The following is a 22705-nucleotide window of genomic DNA, read 5'->3' as shown; positions in this document are numbered from 1 at the left end:
GATGATACCACTGTTATTGGTCTGATCCAAGGCAGGAATGAGTCTGGATACAGACAGGAGGTGGAGCGGCCGATACACTGGTGCCGTCAGAACCACCAGAAGCTTAACATAGACTGTAGTTCCTGTGGCAACTCAAGAAGTACAACTTTCCACAGGAGCTGCTGGTCATCTTCTAAACTGCCGTTATTAAATCTGTCCTGTGTTTGTCCATCACTCAGTGGTCTGGTTTATCTACAAATCAGGACAGGTCCAAACTTTAATGAACCATAAGGTCTGCGAGAGAATCATCAGGGCTGACCTTCCCTCCATCTAGGACTTGTTCAGGTCAAGGGTCAGGAAAAGGGCAGCGAACATCTCTGCAGACCCCACACATCCTTGACACAAGTAGTTCAGACTTTTACCTTTGGGTCAGTGATATAGAGCGCTATTTGCAATAACCAGACTCCACAGAGACAATTTCTTTCTTCAGGCTGTTTCTCTGTTTAACACCTAACAGTCAGAATGCCCAGATTGATGCTAGGCATGTTTGGACTTATATAACCACGTCTTTTCTTTTGTAAAAATATTGTAGTTTTATTTGGCATTTATATTTCTGAAAAAAATCTTTATTTCGATCAAAGTGAAACCTAATTCAAATTCCTTGTTTGTGTGCACAAACGGGCGGATTTCTTGAAGAAAAAACGTTCAAATTTGGCTAAAATCTGTAATACAACATGGTGGTGGCAGAAACATCCTCTGGGGTTTCTTTTCTCCTGATGGAACTAGGCTTTTTGTCAAGGTGGATGAAATTAATAATAGGTTGAAATATCAGTCTGCATTGAACCAAACCCTTCAGATGTCATCTTAACACCTGGAAAGGAAAAGGGGCTTTATTTTTCAGCTTTACACTAATTCTAAGTATATGTCCAAATAAAATATAATAGTTTGTTTTTCAGATACATATTTTAGGATGTTTGTCACATAAAAGATGAAGAAAGTCTTGGAATAATGGTTCAATTATTTACATCGCAAAAACCTGTTATTTTTACAGGTTTGTGTACTCTTTTGAGAATGTCTAAAAATAGATTTTCACAGAGTTTGGAAATAAAAAACTAAATGCTTATTATACTTAATCAAAAGAAGCTTGCATTCAAGTTTTATTGCAGAAAAGTTCAGTATTTTAAGGGATTGCTTCTTTACTCCTTATTAGAATTAGGTAAAATTGAGGTTCTTTAGGGTTTTGCTGACTCAACAGTAGAGTAATTTTATTGAGTTCCTGCAGCTTGTAAAAAGTGTTGATTTTCAGAACAGAAACACAGTCTAAATTAAATAAATACACATGGGTACCCTTTTCATTTTGTTGACACAACTATGATACTGTTTAAAAGCTTAGATTCTATCATTTTGGACTTCATTTGAGGACAACAAAAACAAAGAAAAAAATAGATGAATGAGCAGCTTTATTGGAAATTTGGGTGTATTAAGACACAGTATATGTGAGCAAAGGGAATAACTGAGATTCAAGGGAATTTTAAGGCTAAAAATATAAAATAATGATGTAATGGATATCCTCATTAGCAACTGATGTCTACAACAACATTTAGTAACATAAAGGTTTGGCAGATCTTTGCTGCTTTTTATTGTAAATAGTTAGCAGCACACATTTTGTTGCACAGAAACATAAAACGGTAATAATCGACCACTGCCTCTCTGTTTCAAGTAAGTTTTGCTTAAAGATTTACTGATTGCTGTTCAAAATTTTCACTTTGCTCCTGTCTGTTGGCTTTTAATCAAATATAATGTGGATTTTATCCTCATTATGTGCTAACCTTCACATATTCCAAACCTGGACAATTGACATTTATCATGCATTTTAGAATGGAGAGAACTAGTAAGGCAAAAAAGGTTAGAAAGAAGAAAATAATTAAATTTATATCTTTAGGAAGAAATCAGATTACCCAAAATCCCACCTAACAACCCCTACTGTACCACCTTCTGCCTCTCTTTTTGTGAACTAGGTGGCCTTCTATATCCTCAACCACATCATGCTGTTACTAGTTAAGAGAGAGCAAGAAACGAAGAAAACTGTTTTAATCCCTAATACTTTATTTACTTTGGGATTAATAAAGTATTTTTGAATTGTATTGGATTCAATACAAAAGTCAGCCAAGTTTGACCAACATGAACCTTAACTTTTTGATGGAAATTCTAAATCTGTATTTGATAATATTTGAAGTGCATGCTTTTATTACAAGTGTCTTTGCTATGTCAACACTGAGGATCTATCCTCTCTTCCATTCGCCTTGGAAGTCTGAGCTCTGATCTGGAACATCCCCGCTGCCCATTTTGTTGGACAAGCAATGTGAGCAACCATGGCAACACATGCAAGAATATTGGACAATGTAAAACAGTTATTAAGGGGAGATGGGGATGTTCATAATGACTGAAACCTATTTGATGGACTAATCACATAGTAGGTGACAAATTATGCGCACTAAGGCTAATAAACTTTTCATACATCGACATTGAGAACTACTTGGTGTTGTGAGTGAAGCACAACTAATTTGAGCATAGCTGGATAAGAAATGTTTCAGTGGCCTACACAAAGAGGGCTGCTATTACTGGCAAAGGAATACATTTTATTTATTTATTTATTTATTTTTTTGCAATTGCTTGAACTGACAGCCACAAGCTTTCGATATGAAAACCTACAACTCATAAGTGAACTCCACAATGATAAGCCTTAATTTAACATGTACCCAGCTGCCTAAACCCATAAAATTCACTGCATTGTTTTTCTTTTTGCTTATTTGTGTGCATGGGCTAAGACATTGTTTTATGATGAATAATGTTTGAAAACAGACTCCAGGCTAACTAATAAAATAATGATCTAACTAATAATTCCTCTGTTTACACATCCTGATTTGGGATTTGGTACCGGTAAAATAAGCTCATCTCATCTAATTGTCTCTGATTCAAACGGTTCACAGGAGCTCATAGACTTAATTTCACATAAAGAAAAACCTTGGTTTTTGCTCTGTTCTGTGTGTGATGTACTATTGAAACTGTTATTTTTATGTGCACAGCAGCCATGTTGGATTTTGAGTTCGTCATTAGAATGACCATCTACTTTATACGTAAAAATTTAGAATTTAAGGACCTTCCAATTGATTATTCCGATGCAGAACTTTTAACTTCCAGATAGAAATAGAAAGCACAATCTGATAACATAATAGCGTTGAAAGAGTTTAGTATGTTAGCACGAGTTACTGTTTCGTAATTAGCATGTCTCCTGAGGTATTTGGTTTTGTTATTGGACAGTTACTGTTTTTTACAGAATATATTATATTTCATTCTAAGACACATATATTTTATGATACCATGCACATCGGTTTTTGAAGAATGTAACTGAAGCCACCTACCGACATTTTGCAGAAATCTTTGCCTGGGGGTTGACCTTAAAATCTGTTCAGTGGTTTCTGAGATATTTCTGGGATGATGCACAAATGTATGAAAAGTTACTGCCATGGGAAAAGTAATATTTCCCTGTCAATAAAGGCATGGGAAAAACTAATTAAAGGAATCCATCTGGAAAGGATTTTAAGGCTATTTTTGAAGAATTTGAAGTCGACCGTTAACTAGTAAGAAAGTGAAAGGCTGATGAATTGCTAATTTCCCCAGTCCAAGCAAGTTTCCCCCGAGGTCAACACATTTGAGATGTTTAGTCATTGTGCACTACTATGGCCTATGTTTGGGCAAATCAAACATAGTGTTTCAACACAAACAAAACTGTTAAGCACCCCAGTAAAGGTGTGATGGTTTGGGCTTGTTGTACCAAGACAGGGACTATGAACCTTGCAGTCATTAATCTAACCATGAACACCTCTTCATGCCGAAGTATTCTAAAGTCAAATGTAAGACCACCTGTCTGACACATTAACATGTAAATAATTTCAAACACAGCAGCAATTTTAGTACTGAAGACCTGATATAGAAAGTGATCAAGTCACTGAAATGACCCCACCAATGTCCACACCCAGTCTGATTGAAATCCCAAGGGGCCTCAAGAGATAAATGATTGCCCATAAAACCCAATGAAATGAAGTAATGTAATAAAGAAGAGTGGGCCAAAGCTCTTCCACAATTATTCAGGAGAAAAGTGAGAATTATTGCTGCTACAAGCTTTTGAATGCTGGGGTGTACTTAGTTTTTCCCATGACTGTATGTTGCCAAATCATAAGGCCTATCTAGCTTCAATCATCCAGTGTACTCACAGAGTCTATGCACCATATAATATACAAACATTTATATATACTGTAGCTGTGAATTTAAATCCAGAAATACTATCTCACAAGTGTGTAAATGACAAATATTGTAGACAAAACAATTACATATCAATATATATTAAAAGGATGACTGTAAAATGTAATATTCTTTAGCTTTTCCACCAATTACAGTGAACAAGAATAATGTTTGGTGTACTGCAAAGGTCTTAAAAAGCCATAAAAATATACTGAGGCAAACATGATCTCCATTTCATGTTCAGGTTATTTTAATACGTGAGGCAGCATGCATCCAAGTTCCCCATGGAAGTGGCAGTGCATTGTGAAAAACAAACTCAGCCTTGAAATTCTTCAAAGTGTCCTTTCACCATCTAATGGGCAGTAAAGTCAATATTAGCTGTTCATCTTTCCTTCAAAAATCCCATGTGGTTTCTGTCTTGTGTCATGGTTTTAAGAGGCAGTTCATTGAAAGATATCAAGAACCATGTGACACCAGTTGATGGCTTGGAGGATGCCTTTCTCCAGTGTGAGGCTATTCACCTAGCAGTATGCCCATGAAATCTGAACCACTTTGTATTGTGATAGAAGCACCAGCTGCATTATCTACATATACGGATGTGTACTGGCCAGCCTGCAGAGAAACACATAAAGAATGGTATTAATGAGAAAATAAACAGTTTTTATTCTGTGCTTTTGGGCTTTTCTCTCACCTGTAGCTCCAGCAGTCCCTGAACACTGACAGTGAATATCTTGCTGTTGCTTTCTAATCCAATGATCATTTCAAGTGAACTGTAATGATAATATAAAAACAGTTATTTAAATATGTCATGGTCAAGGTAAAGTCTATCAAATGAAATATGACATCTTAAACAGAAAAACAGACAATTAGTAATAAATGGACATTCTTGCTTCAGTAATGTTTCCCAGGGAAATTTAAATGTGTTTTTTATTTTTATATTATTAGTGGGATTTCACGAGGTGCTAATGTTAAACAAATCACTGTATCTACTGCATATTTAACATGTTGCCATGTATTTGAAAACACTGAGGTATTTGGAACATGACCTAATAATAAGTACCCTGTAAGTACACCTGTTAATAACCTTTAAATTACCCCAAAGGTACCTCTGAGTTAAACTCTCAGAAACACCAGTAGTACCTTCAGTGTACCCTATGAATATACTGCAGTCCAAAACTGGCAGGTAGGTACCCTGTTATCATACTGTAACTAAGAGGCCATTTAGGTACCCTGTAAGCAGTCCCAAAGGTACCTGCTAAGTACTCCATAGGTTCTCTGTAAATAAGAACAAAAATACCATGTAAGTATCATTTAGATACCCTGCAAGTACCCCTATAGTTAACATGAATAACCCTACCCAAAGGTTCCCCTAGGTAAACTGTAAGCATCCTGTATCATTATGTTTAGCCTCTAAGTAAGTTAAGTAGGCCCAAGTGTACCCCTAAGGTACCCTGTATGTAACCCCAATATCACCCCAAAGGTACCCGGTAAGTTGACCATAGGTAAACCCAAATACTGCCTTAATTGCCCTGTCAGTAGCCAAATATGTGCTGTGCGGGGACCCAGTGCCCTTTAAGTACCTCCATATGTGCAACATTAGTTCTAGATTGTATTACATATAGCTACCTTGTTTATTTATAGAAATATATTACAAGGACTACCAGCAGATATATTTCATGAAAGATTTTTTTAGTGATAATCTGTTCAAGGCAACATGCCTTGGGAGCAACAACATGGTTGCAGAAAGTATTATTTTGCTTTAGACTCCTACTCATCAGTTAGGTTTAGCTTAGCTTCATACTTGGTTGTTGTAGTGATCTTTGTCTATCTTTCATTTACAATTTTAGGCAGAAGGTCATCTGCTTTTACTGGCCTAAATGGACAGGGGTATGGTGAAATTAATGTAACAGAGATACATGCCCTGACTCTGCATTAAGACCCAAACAGGGAACGACTGTGTATGTGTTATTATTTCCAATAGTCTGGTTTCTATTGTCTGTTGATAAACACTATAAATAAATCTTCTCGATATGTTCCCGTTAGATGGATTTTTCCAAAATATCCACTTTCAGTGACCTTTTAACGTGTTTGTATGTGAAAGCAGAACATAACATCATAATATAACAAGTTGATTTGTTAATCTTCTCCTGGCTACAACAAACACATTTTCAGCAAGTAAAAATTAACTTATTGGTTAGGTTAAGTTACCTAGTTGCTATCATATATATACAAGTACAGATTAAAGAGTGACATGACTTTCTGAGCAAGAAACCAAATAAGCCCTTTTATTAAACGTCTTTCTTTACCCGTTCAGCTCTATCCTGCTTAGATGGTTGAAACTAATCCTCAGCCTTTAACAACACAGTGGGAGAGCTGGCTTGTGTTGAGTGGAAAATGCTAAATTTTTTATAGCAAATCAATTACATTTGTCTTTGCTTGAACTGCCATCCCAATGAACCTCATTTCACATTCTCCTCATTTTCATGTGTGGGAGTGGGAGACAGACTGGGGTTTTGGCTCAAAAAGCAAAAGCCAAGTACTCTTTGGTTAAGCAACTCATCATAATAGTATTATTTACACATTTCCCTTACTATACCACACTAGAAGAGTGGCTTTAGAGCTCTGGGGATACTTCGGGGAGTAATTCATTTCAACCTTTTTTTCCTGACTCTGTGTAAATAGACATTTTGAAATACGGGAAAGAAGAAAGACTTGTTGTGCTTTTTTTTAGTCCCAGGCAAACCAATCATATTTTGTTCTTCATTATCTGACTCCAAAATCCCAAATAAGGGCATTTAACTATGAGGGCTGTTGTATGTAACAGGGTGCCTGAAGTGTCAAAGGTGAGTCTATAAAGATTAGTTTGGCGACAGGGACGACTTTTCTAAATGAGGGGACAATTCCTTTAAAGACGTGCGTTGCTTTTATACAGGAAATGCCACACGACTCTCATACAAAGTGTAACAGACAACACCTTTAACAGCTGATAAATTCCAGTGAAAGTTGAGGCAGCATTAAACACCATTTAAATTTCACTGTTATAAGGCAAAGGTAAACAAACTGTCAGAGCAGGAATGTCAAGCATGCAAAGTGCAGTTGTGCTGCAGTTTTGTTAAATTTTATTCATGAACTTTGGGGTTTTACTTACCATCACACATTACCAAATGGAAACATAATGCATTTACACGGGCAATACATTTGATTTAGATTAATAGCTGAGTAAAACTAATCCTTATCAGATTTAACTGCTTTCTGGAACACCTACGTGTATCTGTGGCAGAGTGATTCAATACAGATCAACACACGGATGTTGTCTCTGGCTTTAAGCTGACTTTTGCTCCTCTTCACTTCATTGTGATCTGCAAAGAGGCAAACAGTTACTCAAATATTTATAGAAGCTCAAAGAAACAGATTTTCTTTTAACTCTCCCAACAGTTCCTCTTCCCACACTGGCACACCTGTTCTAGATGTGTTTAAAGTCTGTATACTAAATAAGTCTGTATACTCTAGAATTATCAGCCATAACAACAATAATAAATGCTATAATATTATAAATATAAGTATTATTTCATAACCAAATAGGTAAAATTATAGCCTTTAATTTGTGCACTTTTACTTGGTGAGTAAAGAAAGTTCCATGTTCAATTCAATTCAATTCAGTTTTATTTAGTCAGTCAGTCATTTTCTACCACTTATTCCATAGTGGGTCGCAGGGGAGCTGGTGCCTATCTCCAGCAGTCTATGGGCGAGAGGCGGGGTACACCCTGGACAGATCGCCAGTCCATCACAGGGCAACACACAAACAACCATGCACACACTCATTCATACACCTACGGTCAATTTAGAGTGACCAATTAACCTAACAGGCATGTCTTTGGACTGTGGGAGGAAGCCGGAGTACCCGGTGAGAACCCACGCATGCACGGGGAGAACATGCAAACTCCATGCAGAAAGACCCCCGGTCGGGAATCAAACCCAGGACCTTCTTGCTGCAAGGCAACAGTGCTACCAACTGCGCCACCGTGCCACCGTGCAGCCCAGTTTTATTTATATAGTGCAAATTCACAACACATGTTGTCTCAAGGCACTTCACAACAGTCAGGTTCATACATTCCAATTAATCCTAACCACTGAACAGTGCAGTCAGAGTTACTTATTTATTCAAATTTGATAAAAAGTTTTTCTATCTAAGGAAACCCAGCAGATTGCATCCAGTCAGAGATTTGCAGCATTCCCTCCTCCCGGATGAGCATGTAGAGACAGTGGACAGTCACTGGCGTTGACTTTGCAGCAATCCCTCATACTGAGCATGCATGTAGCGACAGTGGAGAGGAAAAACTCCCTTTTAACAGGAAGAAACATCCAGCAGAACCAGGCTCAGTGTGAGCGGCCATCTGCCACGATCGACTGGGGGTTAAAGAGAACAGAGCAGAGACACAAAGAGAACAAAGAAGCACTGATCCAGAAGTCCTTTCTATGGGAAGGAAAAGTAAATGTTAATGGATGTAGCTCCTTTAGTCGTTTCACCTAGAAAGAAAGAACAGATAAACTCTGAGCCAGTTTTCAGGGTTAGAGTCTGAAATAGAGCACATAGAGTTAGTTACAGTTAAGCTCAGTCAATCGCCATATCTAGGAGAGAGAAAGGGTTAAACACTAAAAGACAGGGACATGTGGATCATCGGTAGAGGGTGAGCATTAAGTTGTTGCTAGCAGAAGCTTGAACGATGCCCCTCTCCAGAAAGGTGTCACAGGTAGACACAGAGCCAGGCCAGGTGTAGCTTCTGGGAAGAGAAAAGAGAGAACAAGGTTAAAAGCTGAAATAACAGCAAATAATGCAAAATGGGAGAGTAGTGTGAGAATGTAGCGAAGAGGGTGAAAGTGGTCGTTATGTCCTCCAGCAGCCTAAGCCTATAGCAGCATAACTACACAGATAGTTTCAGTTCAGATTATTTAGTTAAACGGCGCTTATTTACAACAATGTCATCTCAAGGAACTCCACAAAGGGTCCCACTGATGGTCATTGTTATACTAAAAACCACAAGGATTGTGATACCTCCCTCTGTCAGACTGATTATAACCATTGGGAAAGAGAAGGGGTCATACAGGTAGCAGAAATGGAGTGTGTGTTTGCACCTCAACCATAACTGAGCCGGTTTAGGCTAAACCTGACTCCCCCTTACTCCATCCAACAGGGAGGTAGGAAGGCTCCCTCCCTGATAAACTAAGCCACTCTAACTATAAGCTTTATCAAAAAGGAAAGTTTTAAGCCCAGCCTTAAAAGTAGACAGGGTTAACAAATAAATGTTTTTAATAAAATCACTAGTACCACTCTTATTGGCACCCCTACTGTTAATACATTGTACAACCACCTTTTCACAAGTGGTACATCTCAAAAGATTAGAATATTGTGAAAACCTTCAATAGTTTTTGTCACACATTTCAGAAAGTGAAACAACTATGCTATACAGATTCACTACAGATAGAGTGAAATATTTGGAGCATATATCAGAAGGCATCTAAATGGCCTCTCAGTCTGGGTCGGTAGGCTGCACAAGGCGGGTAAGTCGCAAAACGTCATTGTTAAAGAAACTGGTTGTTCACAGAGTGCTGTATCCAAGCATATACATAGAAAGTTGAGTGAAAGGAAACATTGTAGCCCAAAAACTTGCACAGCCTTGAGAAGATTGTCAAACAAAATCCATTCATGGGAAGGCTGGAGTCAGGGCATCAAAAGGCACCAAGCACAGACAAATCCTACACATGAGCTACAGTTGTCTCATTTCCTGTGTTAAGCCACTCCTGAACCAGAGACAACGTCAAAAGCATCTTACCTGGGCTAAGGAGCAAAGCAACTTTTGCTCAGCGGTCCAGTGACTTCTTTTCGGATGAACATAAAGTTTCCTTTTTCATTTGGAAATCAAGGCCCCAGAGTCTGGAGGAAAAGTGGAGAGGCACAGAATCCACGTTGCTTGAAGTACAGAATGAAGTTTCCACAGTCAGAAATGCTTTGGGGTGCCATGTCACCTGCTAGGGTTCCACAGTCAATGCAGCTATCTACATGGACATTTTAGAGTAAATGCTTCCTTCTGCTGACAAGCTTTATGGAGATGCTGATTAAATTTTCCAGCTGGCCCACACTGCCAAATCGGGTTCAATGACCATGGTGTTTCTGTTCTTGATTGGCCAGCAAACTGGCCTGACCTGAACCCCATAAAGAATCAATGGAGTACTGTCAAGAGGAAGATGAGAGACACCAGAACCAACCATGCTGATGACCTGAAGGCCTTCTATCAAAGCAACCTGGGCTTCCATTACACCTCAGCAGAACCACAGGCTGACTGCCTCCTTGTCATGCTGCACTGATCCATGCAAAAAGAGCCTCAACCAAGTGTTGAGTTCAAAGAAATGAACATACTTTTCAGAAGCCTGACATTTCTGTTTAAAATATATATTTTTTATTGATCTTTTATAATATGCAAATTTTCTTAATAAATGAAGGCTTGAAATATTTCACTCTATGGATAATGAATTTATATAATATATAAGTTTCACTTTCTGAAATAATATTTCATTTTTTCATAATATTCAAATTTTGTGAGATCCACTGGTAGTAGTAAGTCTTTTCCTATAACACATGGTTGGAGCATACATCTTTGGGATCTTTGACTTGTCCTCTTCACAATTTCTCTAGATCATTCAGACTCATGAGTCCTCTCCTATGCTCTCTTCTCTTAAGCTCACCCTACAGGTTTTCTATAGGATTTAGGTATGATGACCATGCAATAAGGCTATTTATGTCTTATTCCATTTCTGAGAAGTTTTGACTAAATGTTTTGTGATATTGCCTTGCTAAAAGACTTAATGATCATCCACTTTCAGTCTTCTGGCAGGAAACCAGATCTTTATTTAAAACGGCCCCGTATTTTCAAGAGTTCATGTTGTGATGCATAACAAGGTTCCAACAAGGTTTCCAGGACCGGTGGAAGGCAAACAGGCCCACAACATCACAAAAACTATACCAAATTTGCATTTCAAAAGTTCTGGCATTCCACAGAGGTCACGATGCCTTTGGAGGACAAAGAAGCTCACAGCATCACAGATTCTCCTCCATGCCTAACAGTGGCCATATGGTGCTTTTTCTCATATTCATCCTTTGCTTCATGTCACCTTGTTTTCATCTGTGATGGAAGAACAAGGCCTTTACCCTGGCATGCTTCCAGCCAGTTGGGATGTAATAAGTGTCTTGTGCTTTTTGGGGATGAGTTGACCTCAAGATGCAGAATGGTTATTTGTAACATTTATGATGCGGCAATAAAAGGCTTTCTAAACATCTTCACAGGGGTTGCAGAAGGCACAGGAGTTGTAATTCTCAGGATCCCACGTTAGCTCCCAAGCTGCGTTTTACAACAGTTCTTGACAAAATTATATTAGAAATAACAAATCAAATATATTTTCTCCCCTTTACCCCTATATGTTGCACATTGGACACAGTTTTCTCATATGAAAACTGCAGCTGAATCAAAGCCGTCCCTTTGCTGTTTTCAGCATGCGTGGATAAGGATAATGATGATGTTTTAACATTTTAACAGAATCCACATAAGTGCTAGGGTGAGGTCAATGTAAACACACCCGCTGTCTCCTAATAATTTGCTTGCAACAGTCTGAACACGTATGAGGGTGTATAGGGGGCTTTAAGGCTTTACTGTGTGAAAAAATTACATAAAGGAAAGTTACTGCGTCTCACCTATGTGGACATTAGCAGAAAACTGGTAGATTCCAGTGATTTGGGCTGTGAACCTCCCTGTTGACTGGTCCATTCCTTTTCCTCTGAGGAAAGCTCCTTTAGCAGGGGGCTGAAAGCAAAGAAAGAACTCAAGTAATATCTGCACTATTTATTACGGAGACACGTTGGTTGCTTTGAGACAACAACTGCTTCAGTGGAATGTATTCTCTCTTCATGAACCAGGAAATTAAATAAAAACTGTCTGTTTAAAGGTGTCAAACATGAGTCAGTGAAGATTAGTTTGGCAACAGGGATGGGGGTTAAAAATGAGCGGGACTTGCTCTGCCAAAACATGCCAACAATTTAAATATATCTAAGCAAAGAGATGTGACAAGAAGGGAGAACGTTGTGAGTTCAGCCGACAGGGGGATCCATGATATGACATTCCTCCCACACTCTGAGAACATAAATGTCAGCTTATATGGAGAGACTAAATCAAAGGTGTGCAGCTGGAGGGCCTGTGACCTACATTTTCTAGATGTCCCTGCTCCACCAGACTTTAATCTACTAGCTGAATTCTCTCTTTGACATGCCAAACCGCTGAGGACTGGAGGGGTAGCAAGATCTCGCTCCACAAGATCTCACAATATTGAAATGCGCCAACGTCTCTCTGCAATTAAGATGGCCGCTAATGAAGGTAGCTTTTTCTTTACGGCTTTGGCAGCTTATATCCAGCTTTGAATTAGAGCAACCAAGTGAAGGCAGGAGAGGCTGGCATTTCACTTCTTGACCATTTCATGCATTGGAAGTTTTGCCGTTCCATACCGCACTGTTTCAAATACATAAAGGAGATGCCTGCCACAGGCGGTCAATTTTTACTTGGCCTGCCCTGCAACTGACTTCAGCAGATAACAGGTGAGCTGAACAGAGTACTGCAAAGTTGTTTAGTTTTATCCTTTTAATCTCTGTTGTCTGTCATGGAACTTCCTGAACTTGGAAATGTTGGCAGTCTTTTGGAAATCTCAGAGTTAAGGTAATGGAGCTGCATTACTTATGAAATACACACAGAAACTGCTGTTTGCACTAATGCACAACCAGACTAATTATGTCAACAGCTAATTAAAAATACTAAATGAAGTTTCTTGTTGTTATTGTATTCTTTTAATATTTGCCACTGTGATCTTTCTCTAAAAAAAAGTTGCACTATTTTTCTCTACTCTCATAACATTCCTATACAACTTGTTTTTGTTTTTAACTATATATTTCTAAATGTATTAATGTCAACTTCGTGTTTGTCTGTGTTTAGCACATTGCCACCAAAGCAAATTCCTTGTATGTGTGAAACACTATTTGGCAATAAAGTTTTTTTCTGATTCTGAAATTTCAACCAGAATCAGCAGGTCAGAGTTCTAGAAAAAACAGAAATCTGGAGTTTATAATTGCTGCATCTCTCTTTTCAGCTTCCACTTTTCAACTGTAGTTACACAATGCATGGACAGAATTTAAAGTTGTCCTTTTTATGTCTTTTCAATGAAATTTGATGATTTGATGAATGATTCTGACCTAGATCAAATTAATTGCATCTGAATGTTTTCTTTCAAGTGCCCCCTTTTTGCTTTTGACTCTAAAAAACCTAAACCATAACAGTCTAATCCTCGGGTAACATGTTGGTTTACTACTGTCTTAAACAGATTGGCATATAATTGTCCCTCCTCTAGCTACATTATGTCAGCCCGCCCTAACAGGCCACAGTTCTTCTTCTGCTGCATGCTTCTTCTAACAGTCTCTATTTCTGTCCTCTCCGCACATTATTCCAAGTCAGAGACAGAGTGCCCTTTGTGTGCTGCCCTGGGAGTGATGTGTAGGATTGAAAAAAGGGGATATTTTTGACCAAACAGGCAGTCTGAGTCTCAGAATGGCACTGCATGCTTTGCCAATGCCATTTACCCGGGGGAGGCTTGATCCTCTCAAAATCCTCCCACATCCAAAGTAACCAACAATTACTAAACACTCACTCTTTCACAGTTAAGACTGAAAAACAAAGCAAACAACAGTATGGAGGAGGGTCAGGCATAACTTCACTTTTTCAAGTAGGGGAGCAAAGCTGGATTGATTCAAAGACATTTTCTTGGTTTTTAAACAAACTCACTGTCTGAAAGTTCTGGAGCTCCACCAGAGTCTTCTTGTCTACCACCACAGGTCCCTTGAGCTTGCAGTGGAAAGCTTCTTGTATTCGGCGGTAGGAGGCCATTCCCTCCAGTGTAAGGAGGGCTGTAGCTTGCTGGTTGGGGCTTGTTTGCCTGTCGAGTGCTGCTGCCCTCCTTTCTGTAGCCTCTGAGAGGAACACAGCCAGGTTGTTACACTGCAAAGTCACTTCACTACAATATTATAACTTTTCAACCACAATGTTCTCATGAAACAATGATAAATTAGATCTTGTTTGTCATAAAATACTTAAGAGAGGATAGTCCCTGCAAAAAAAAAAGAAAAAGAAAAATGGCAATTTAAACCAGCTGAGAAATTTACTGATGATAAAAAACCCTTTGATAACTGCCAATACAGTCAGGGGTAAAAATGAAGAACAGCTTGTAGAACCACCTTTCGCAGTAATAACTTAAAGTATGGGTTTTGGCCCACTATTTGTTAAAATATTGATTCAGTTCATTTGTTTACGAACAGCTCCCTTAAAGTCTCACCACACTGTTTAAATTGGTGTGAGGTCCGAACTTTGACTGGGCCATTGCAGCACATTGATTCTCTTCTTTTTCAGTCAATTTTAAAAACAGTTCGTTGTCCTCTAGTCAGGAGAGAAAATCTCTTTCTGTCATCTCTTGGTTTTTTACATATCAGGAAATAATGCAACCTCAAATATACAAAAAGGCAACATTTTTATTATTTATTTATTAAAGATGTAGGCATATTTGTGTGCAAATTTAAGTACATGACATGACTGATTAGTCTGTAGAACCACCTCTAATAACGCTAATTTATCAGTGTCCTGTGGCTGTCGTTTAGTGTCCCACCACAACACTTCAATCAAGTTGAGGTCTGGTCTTTGTCTTTGCCATTTCATCACCTGTATCCCTTTTCTCTTCAGTCATTCTGTTCTAGATTTGTAGTTGTGATTGAGATCATGGTCCTTTTGATGACCTTATTTCGGTCATGTTTAGGCTGTTGGACAGATGCCTTCACATAAGACTCTAAAACACTTTGGGAGGAGTTCATAGTCGACTCAGGGAACACAAAATATCCAGGTCCAATTGCTGGAAAACAAGCCCAAATCATTACGGCTCCACCACCGTGCTTAAAAGCTGAAATTAGATGTTTGTATGAATATGTTTTTTGTTTTGTAGCCATTATAGGCAAATATCTCTACTTTGGTCTGGCCTGACCAGAGAATATTTTACAAAAACTCTTTTTGTTCATTTAAATGCAGCTTTGCAAACCTAACTTGTGCTACCAAACTTGTCAAGCCTTTTTCAACCTGTATTGTCAAGTGATTCAACATTTATCATGCTAACTGAGACCTGTATAGTCTGATATTGAGATTTTAGTTATTTTGCTGAGTACCACGCAATCTGACCTGGGAGTGAACTGGCTGTGATGTTTACTCCTGGGAAGAACGCAGGTTTTTAAATGTTTTCCACTTGTGAATTTTCTTTCTCAGTGTAGATGATGGACTTCTACGTGTTTGAAATTGGCCTGCTATGCTAGTCCAGATTGATGTGAGGCAACAATTGCTTCTGTTGGGTCCCTGTTGATATCTTTCCATCTAGGTGTTGTATCAGCTAACCCCTATGTACTACAAACCAGCAAACTCACAAAACTCCTAATTATTAAAGGTGATCAGTTAATTAACCGTATCTCATCAGCAACATCTGGCTGCTACCTTTGCTCTTAAATCCTATAGAAGCAGGATGGGTGTATTACGTTTTTCGCATGACTGCAGAGTAAGCATGTGTTTACCTTTAATCATCTCTTTGAACTCCTGCAAAAGAACTTCCTGGGTCACCTCAGCCCCTGGAGAGCCAGGCGGTCCTTGAGGGCCTGGGGGACCTGGAGGACCCGGAGGTCCAGGCTGATGGAAGAGAAAAACAGTCTTGCTTTAAAATGAATAATAACAGTTATTTTTTACAGATAATTAGTGAAAGTAGAATGTCTTTTCAGAGACTGAAAAGACAGCTAGGTTTACCAGAGGTCGTTTGCGTTTGCGACACTTCCCAGGGAAGTTTCCAACAGGCCTTTTGACAAAATCCATCCATGACCCTAGTGGATCCACTCTTTGGTGATCAGGAGTCTGCAGCATGGAGAAGACTGTGTCACTGATTAAGCCCATAGGTAGATTGACCCATCCATTTTCTACAACTGTTTCCTTCTATTTATGGTTTTGGGAAAGATTTCCCCATCCTGTCAATGGGTAAAAGGCAGCGTTCACCCAGTCACAGCAGCACCACAAGCATGCATAGGACAGACAACCATGCACACAGACCTGAGATCAACTTAGAGTAGAAACTGACCTGGCATGCATGTGCTTTAACATGGGGGGAGCCAGAGAAACCAGAGAAAACCCATACATGAACAGGGAGAACATGTGAACTCCACACAGAAAGACCCCGACTGGGATTTAATTCAGAACAATACTGCTCCAATTTGGACATAACCAAGCTAAAAAGAAACAACCAAGAATAAATAACCACACCTCCTACATTCTGTTTCTCAGTAACACAAAAATATTTAAAACAGATTTTGCTTTAATGAAAAGTGTGTAAAAATGTTCTGTTAACAAACTAATCATTCATTTTACAGTAAAGGGATTCTGTCTAGTGCGATGTAATGTAATCCAAAAGAGCCGCAAAGATTAGGACAAAGAGTTATTATTGCTTCTTTTAAAACCACTTTTGGAAAAGTTCATGCTAAGATACAATTAAATGGTGCCAGACAGCAGGGAATGCTCAAACTGAGAAAACTCCTTCTCTCTTTCTCTCCTAGCTTGTCACCATCAGGACTTTTCTCACTGGCATTAGTGATTTTCCTCCCTCCTCATTTGCTTTTTTCTCTATTAATTTACACAGGAGGCCCATTACATTTTACACTGCATCACAAAATTATTCTTACACTGCAAACTTTTTCATATTTTGTCACATTATAACCACAAACCTTAATATCTTAATATTGTATTGTAATTTTACATGATATGAAATACAAAGTCATGCAAAGTTGTGAAGGAAAAAGGAAATTTATATGGTTTTCACAATTTCTTGCAAACAAAAAAAAAAATTTTAATCCTTGAGATGTCACTTAATTGGTTAAGAGTCCACTTGTGTGTGATTGATCTCAGTATAAATACAGGTGTTCTGGAGTGGCAACAAAAAATGTTGGAGGAGTCCCCTTTAAAGTTTCCCCCAATTCAAGTAGGACACAGAAAACATGTGTAAAAAGGCCAAAACCGAGCTTTTTGACCTACATGCAGAACGCTACATGTGGAGGAAAATGCCGCCAAGACACTTTGGAGTGCCAGCATCATGCTGTGGGAATGCTTTTCTTCAACAGGGACAAGAAAACTGTGGGGAAGATGGATAAAGCTACATAGAGGGCCGTTTTGGAAGAAACGACTGTGACAGAGATTCACCTTCAAACAGGACAATAACACTAAGCATACAGCCAGAGCTACAGTGGTATGGGTTAGATCAAATCACATTCATCTGTTAGAATGGCCCAGTCAAAGTACATACCTAGATCAACATAGAATCTGTTGCAACACTTGAAACCTGCACTCCACAGATGCTCTCCATCTAAATTGACTGACCCTTAGCTATTTTGCTAACAAGAATGTACAGACATTTCAGTCTATAGATAGAAAGAATGAAAGACTAAATACAAATCCATGCCATTCTTTTCTGATTTCAACAAATGTTGAAAAAATATTTCATTTTCGCTCCACTTCACAATTCAGCACTACTTGGTGTTTTTCTATCACATAAAACTCATGGAAAATACATAAAAGTTTCTGGTTGTTACAATATGTGGAAAAAGTAAAGGAAAATGGATGCTCCTAGCGAGGCTTTGTATTGGTTAATTAGGCAAGGAGGATTAATGTAAACATACATTGTTATGTTTGCGAGGTTTTTCCACATGAACATTTCCATGAGCACCCTGCTGCTCTATATGATGCCAATCCTATACTGACTTCATTAACTGTACTTTATGATAAGCTGAAAACATCTGACAATGCTTTTTTCCTTGCTCACAGACAGAATAGTGTTTTCCTTTTTAATGCTGAGTTGAGTCCAATCAAAAACATGTGTCTAACAAGGAAGACAGCAAATTAATGCAGAATGTGGATATATATATGGATATTGCTCTGAAATACCTCATTTATAATAAATTACAGCGGCAAACAGACTGCGATTTGTTAGAGAGATAAGGAAACATGGAAGCAACATTTTTTATGTCCATTGCTGCAACTGGTTTGTTTTCATTTGGGTAAAATGAGAGGCATAATGAATTCCAATTAAATGGAGCTCAAATGTTACCCCAACGTTCCCCCGAACATCCAGGAACCTTTAGCTGAGATAGAAGAGGAGATACAGACGTGCCATGGAGGTGAGCTTTCTGAAATGGAATTTGTTTAGGTTTGGCAGCAAAACATGGATCACTTATCTACTAAACCAACAAGCTCCTTTCTGCTCCGCTGACGACATGCCTCTTGTTGCACCGCAACAAAGTAACTCCTTGTTTGTCTTTATAAAGCTGCAGTAAAATTCTTCTCTTTTTTTAGTTTTGGGATTTGCAGCACTTGCTCCCTGTCTCTTGCTGACGGCAGACAAAATAAACAGATTCTGTGCTGGCTGGGTGTCAGGTTATTCTGTGTTTTTTTTTATTTTCAGGTTTGGAAACATATAAAGTAAGACTGATTGGATCAAGAATAGTTTTACACTCCATTCATTTTCTTCTACACTGGAATCCTAGTTTGATTCAAAACGTCTTCCATTGCTCCACTACCTTTAGTTCTTTCATTCTTTTAAGTGTTGAATCTGCATGAAAAGTTAAACGTTTTTCACTTTTATATCAATAAATCTCTGATTGTAAAGTCGGCTGTTTTATTACCTTACCCAGGTTGTCTGTTTGTTGTGGGACAGCTCTGCATTTATTGGCACCCCTGGTAAAGATGTGAAAATGCCTTACAATAAATTCTATTTCTATTTAAGATTTCATATTTTAAAGAGTTCATGAAACCATGCACTCTTCAAAACCAGGCGTTTGTACGGTAAACAGGCCCACAGCATCTCAGACAATACTTTTCCACATATTGATCCTATAGTGTTTGTGGACATAAAACTCCAGCTTTGTCTTATGTGATCAAAGTAAATGGTTCTAGCTAAAGTATCAATATTGTTAAGACCAATTTTACATATGTAATGGCAGGAGATGAAAGATTTTCCCTGGCGTTCCTCCTAAACAAGTGGTCAGCACACCGATAGCGTACAATGGTTGTTATAGAGATCTGGTAAACCAACTCTTCAGCCACTCATCACTTTAGTTCTCTTGTAGTGAGCTTACAAGATTTTTGTAGCTCCATTTACCACCACCCTCACTGCACGTGGTGGGAAGATAAACTTGCATCCTCATCCAGCCTTGTTTGTTAGAGTTACAGCTGTTTCAAACTTTAATTAATTTCTCTGACTGTAGAAATGGGCAAATATAAGTGAGTCTGCTTTTTTTTTTAAAACAATCACTGGGCTTAGGAAGATCAATACACATCTGCCTCATTTTAATGGCATGATCCCTTGTTCTTCCCATTTACCCTGAAATACACCTTTAAAAAGCTTATATTAACAATTCAAAAATCATTTACCAAAGAGTTGTTTAACTGAGCTCAGCTTGATCTACACATTTTGTTTATTAAAGCACCATGAAAGCTCACTGTCTTCTTTTTTTGAAGATTCAACACATTGAGAGTTGGCCCACACACGCTATATTAGAAAAAAGGTGAATGCTTGCCAAAATATCAGTCATTTTCTTCAAATGTATGAAACACAACATTGTAATTAAACCATTAAACTTTTCCCCTTGGGGATTTTCTGTACCCAGGGAAGAAAGGCTATAACTAAGGTAATTATTACCTTCATTTCTGAGCTATGGAATAACACCAAATCACTGCATAAATAATTGAATCATCAGCTAGAGGAATGCTTAGCTTTTTCCATTAAACATCGTGTTCCTGTCTCGATACATACTGTCAGAGAGATACAAACACTAGTGATGCCTGGAATCACACAAACAACTTGCCAAAAATTGCCTGATTCATTGTGTGCAGGTGGGAGCAAGAACTTCAAAGAGTGCACACATGCAGACACAAAAACAAACCTCTACTGCTTGCTGTCAGAGGCTTTCAATCTCTCACTGGCTGCTTTCGACTATGGTGTAAAGTGAACTATGGATTCCCTGACATTTCTTTGCATCGGCTCGAGCAAGCCGTTAACAAATGATGGAGCGAATGCAGGTATGAAAGCTCCGAGTTGATGAAGAACAGAGGTGCACTGGCTTTGATCACTGCTGATGTGTGAGGGCCTTAAATGTGTCTCATCTGTCAGCGGTTTCGAGCGCACACCCTCCCACCACAGTCCGCGAGAATGTGTCAGTTATCATGTGTAAAGGTGAGAAATGTTAAGTCCTCCAGACAGTTTTTATCCTCGAAAGAATGGGCAGCATTGTGTTCTCTGGTGGGAAAAGTAATCAGACTTCTACTACAGTAAAAGTCAGTTCAACAATATTGATGTAATCCTCTTTTATAAAAGAAGGAAGACTGGTGAAAGACCCTTGATGGCACTTTTTGTCTTGTCAGATAAAATGTTATAGCCAGCAGATATTTAGCTAAAGGTTAAGACTAAGCAGGAAAATAGTTGCACAGGTCTTTCTAAAAGATTTATGAAGCTCAATTAGTTACATGCCATTTTAAAAATTTGTATAAAAATTGTTGATTCCTGATAAACTACATGTTTGCATTTTTTTTTTCCTCTTAATGTTTCTAATGGAATGGTTTATTATATTTTGGGTTTTCATGTGTCCTGCCGCAGCGTTTCTGGTATACCATATGGAACAGATGGTTGCCTCCATGTGCCAGGTCAGGTTTGCTCTACAAAAAGGATATCTTAGAACAGTATACTAATTGTGTGATTAGCAGGTCACACTGATGTTATTGTAACCTGTTTTTGTATGACCTTCAACCATTTAAGCAATTGTGTGTTGTTGCATCTGTGTAACTGTGTGTGTGTTTGGGTGCTTGATTGAGCATATGTTAGGCATAGGTATGTTTGTGTTGAGTGGCTGTCTGTCAGCAGGGGTTTGTCACCTGGAAGTGTACATTTGTATGTAAGTAAGTGTGGCAAGAACGGTTGAAGGTCTGTAATCCACGGCACCTAAGAGAAACAATGAACAGGTAGATCCGGCTCCGGAAGGCAGCAGCAGTCCCAGGCAGCCAGACATAAAACATCACTCCAGGCAAGGCACAGGAGCAACAGTGCCCAGCTCAAAGAGGCACGGAGTGAGACGCAGGGCAACCAACCCCCCCCCCAGCCGTGCAGGCCAAGCATGGGGTTGGTACGGGACCTGGTGGCCAAGGTCCCACACCGACCCTGGTAGCAAGACCGTTTAGCACCTTCGCACCTTCCTTGGTGCTAGACGGTCTTGCTACCAGGGTTGGTACTACTGAAATAGTAACATAAATAATAATAATAATAATTTTAACAAGCTACTTGACCAGTTTAACATCAGACTTGATAGTTCAATAAAATTAGTTGGTTTCCTGGCACAAACCAGCTTTTAAGCATAGTCCACAGATTTGTAACAGGGTTGAAGTTGACCCTTTGGGAAGGTTAACGTTAGCTTGCGTTATCCATCCAAAAACCAACTCGGATTGGGATAATTGTCTTGTTCGAATTACCAATTTTCAGCTGCTTAACTGTTCAATTGAGAGAGACTTTTAAGAATGTGAAGAGAGGTCAGCATGTTAGTTCAAGATTCATCTAATATTATTGTTTCAACATTTACTAACATTCATAGCAGTTGGCATCATTGTCTCATGTATGTCATTTTTAGACATGAATCTGATCAAAATGCCATTTTACTTTCACTGGGTTTCATCACAGACAGCTGTCAAGACATCTTTATTTCAACTTTCCTTCATCTAGTCCTCTTGAGGAAAGGAATCCCCCAGAGATGAAACTCTGATCTCATAAAGCTGCGATCTTGAATAAAACTGGATCTCATAATCACATACAGAGCGACAAGGCTTAACGGGAAAGACACTTCGATCCAAGATGAAAAGAGCTGCACAGATCCATGTTGCAAGGTGGAGCCACAAAGTTAGCAGAGAGAAACAAATATTAAATAAAGTGTGTTTCCATGGTGCTTCTCTGAACCTTTATGACATGAAATTTAATTACACAAAACCACCTAAATCTCCCCGGGGTAGTTATCTGTGAGTGTTGCCTCACTCATTCCTTCTATACGGTAGCCCAACGTTTGCTGAGGGGTGTTGCTGAATGTGTTAGAGTGAAAAATAAAGGTTCCTCCATCCAAAATAATAACCAATAAAACTGTAACCAATGATTCTTTTACAGCGGTTACAGTCTATAACTTATCTGAAGTCACTCCACACTCAACGTTGTAGGTGTAAAGCAGTTAGATGTATAATGAATG

At 38.7% G+C, this 22705-nt stretch overlaps 1 protein-coding gene across 1 annotated transcript in view; it reads right to left on the bottom strand.

Annotated features, from left to right (window-relative positions):
* Positions 1-1422: 1422 nt before the first annotated feature.
* c1qtnf12 (C1q and TNF related 12) overlaps positions 1423-22705 on the bottom strand; it is a 34557-nt gene continuing 13274 nt past the window's right edge. Inside the window, exons 2-8 of the mRNA XM_047372423.1 lie at positions 16197-16301; positions 15971-16082; positions 14154-14338; positions 12026-12134; positions 7547-7640; positions 4973-5051; positions 1423-4893 (exon numbers count right to left, since the gene is read on the bottom strand). Coding sequence (XP_047228379.1) covers positions 4795-4893; positions 4973-5051; positions 7547-7640; positions 12026-12134; positions 14154-14338; positions 15971-16082; positions 16197-16301 — 783 coding nt within the window. The 3' untranslated portion in view covers positions 1423-4794. The remainder of the gene's footprint in view (positions 4894-4972; positions 5052-7546; positions 7641-12025; positions 12135-14153; positions 14339-15970; positions 16083-16196; positions 16302-22705) is intronic.

The sequence above is a fragment of the Girardinichthys multiradiatus genome, chromosome 1, assembly GCF_021462225.1.
Source record: "Girardinichthys multiradiatus isolate DD_20200921_A chromosome 1, DD_fGirMul_XY1, whole genome shotgun sequence".
Taxonomy (NCBI): domain Eukaryota; kingdom Metazoa; phylum Chordata; class Actinopteri; order Cyprinodontiformes; family Goodeidae; genus Girardinichthys; species Girardinichthys multiradiatus.
The sequence above is the reverse complement of the archived record's forward strand: the minus strand, read 5'-3'. Positions and strand labels throughout refer to the sequence as shown.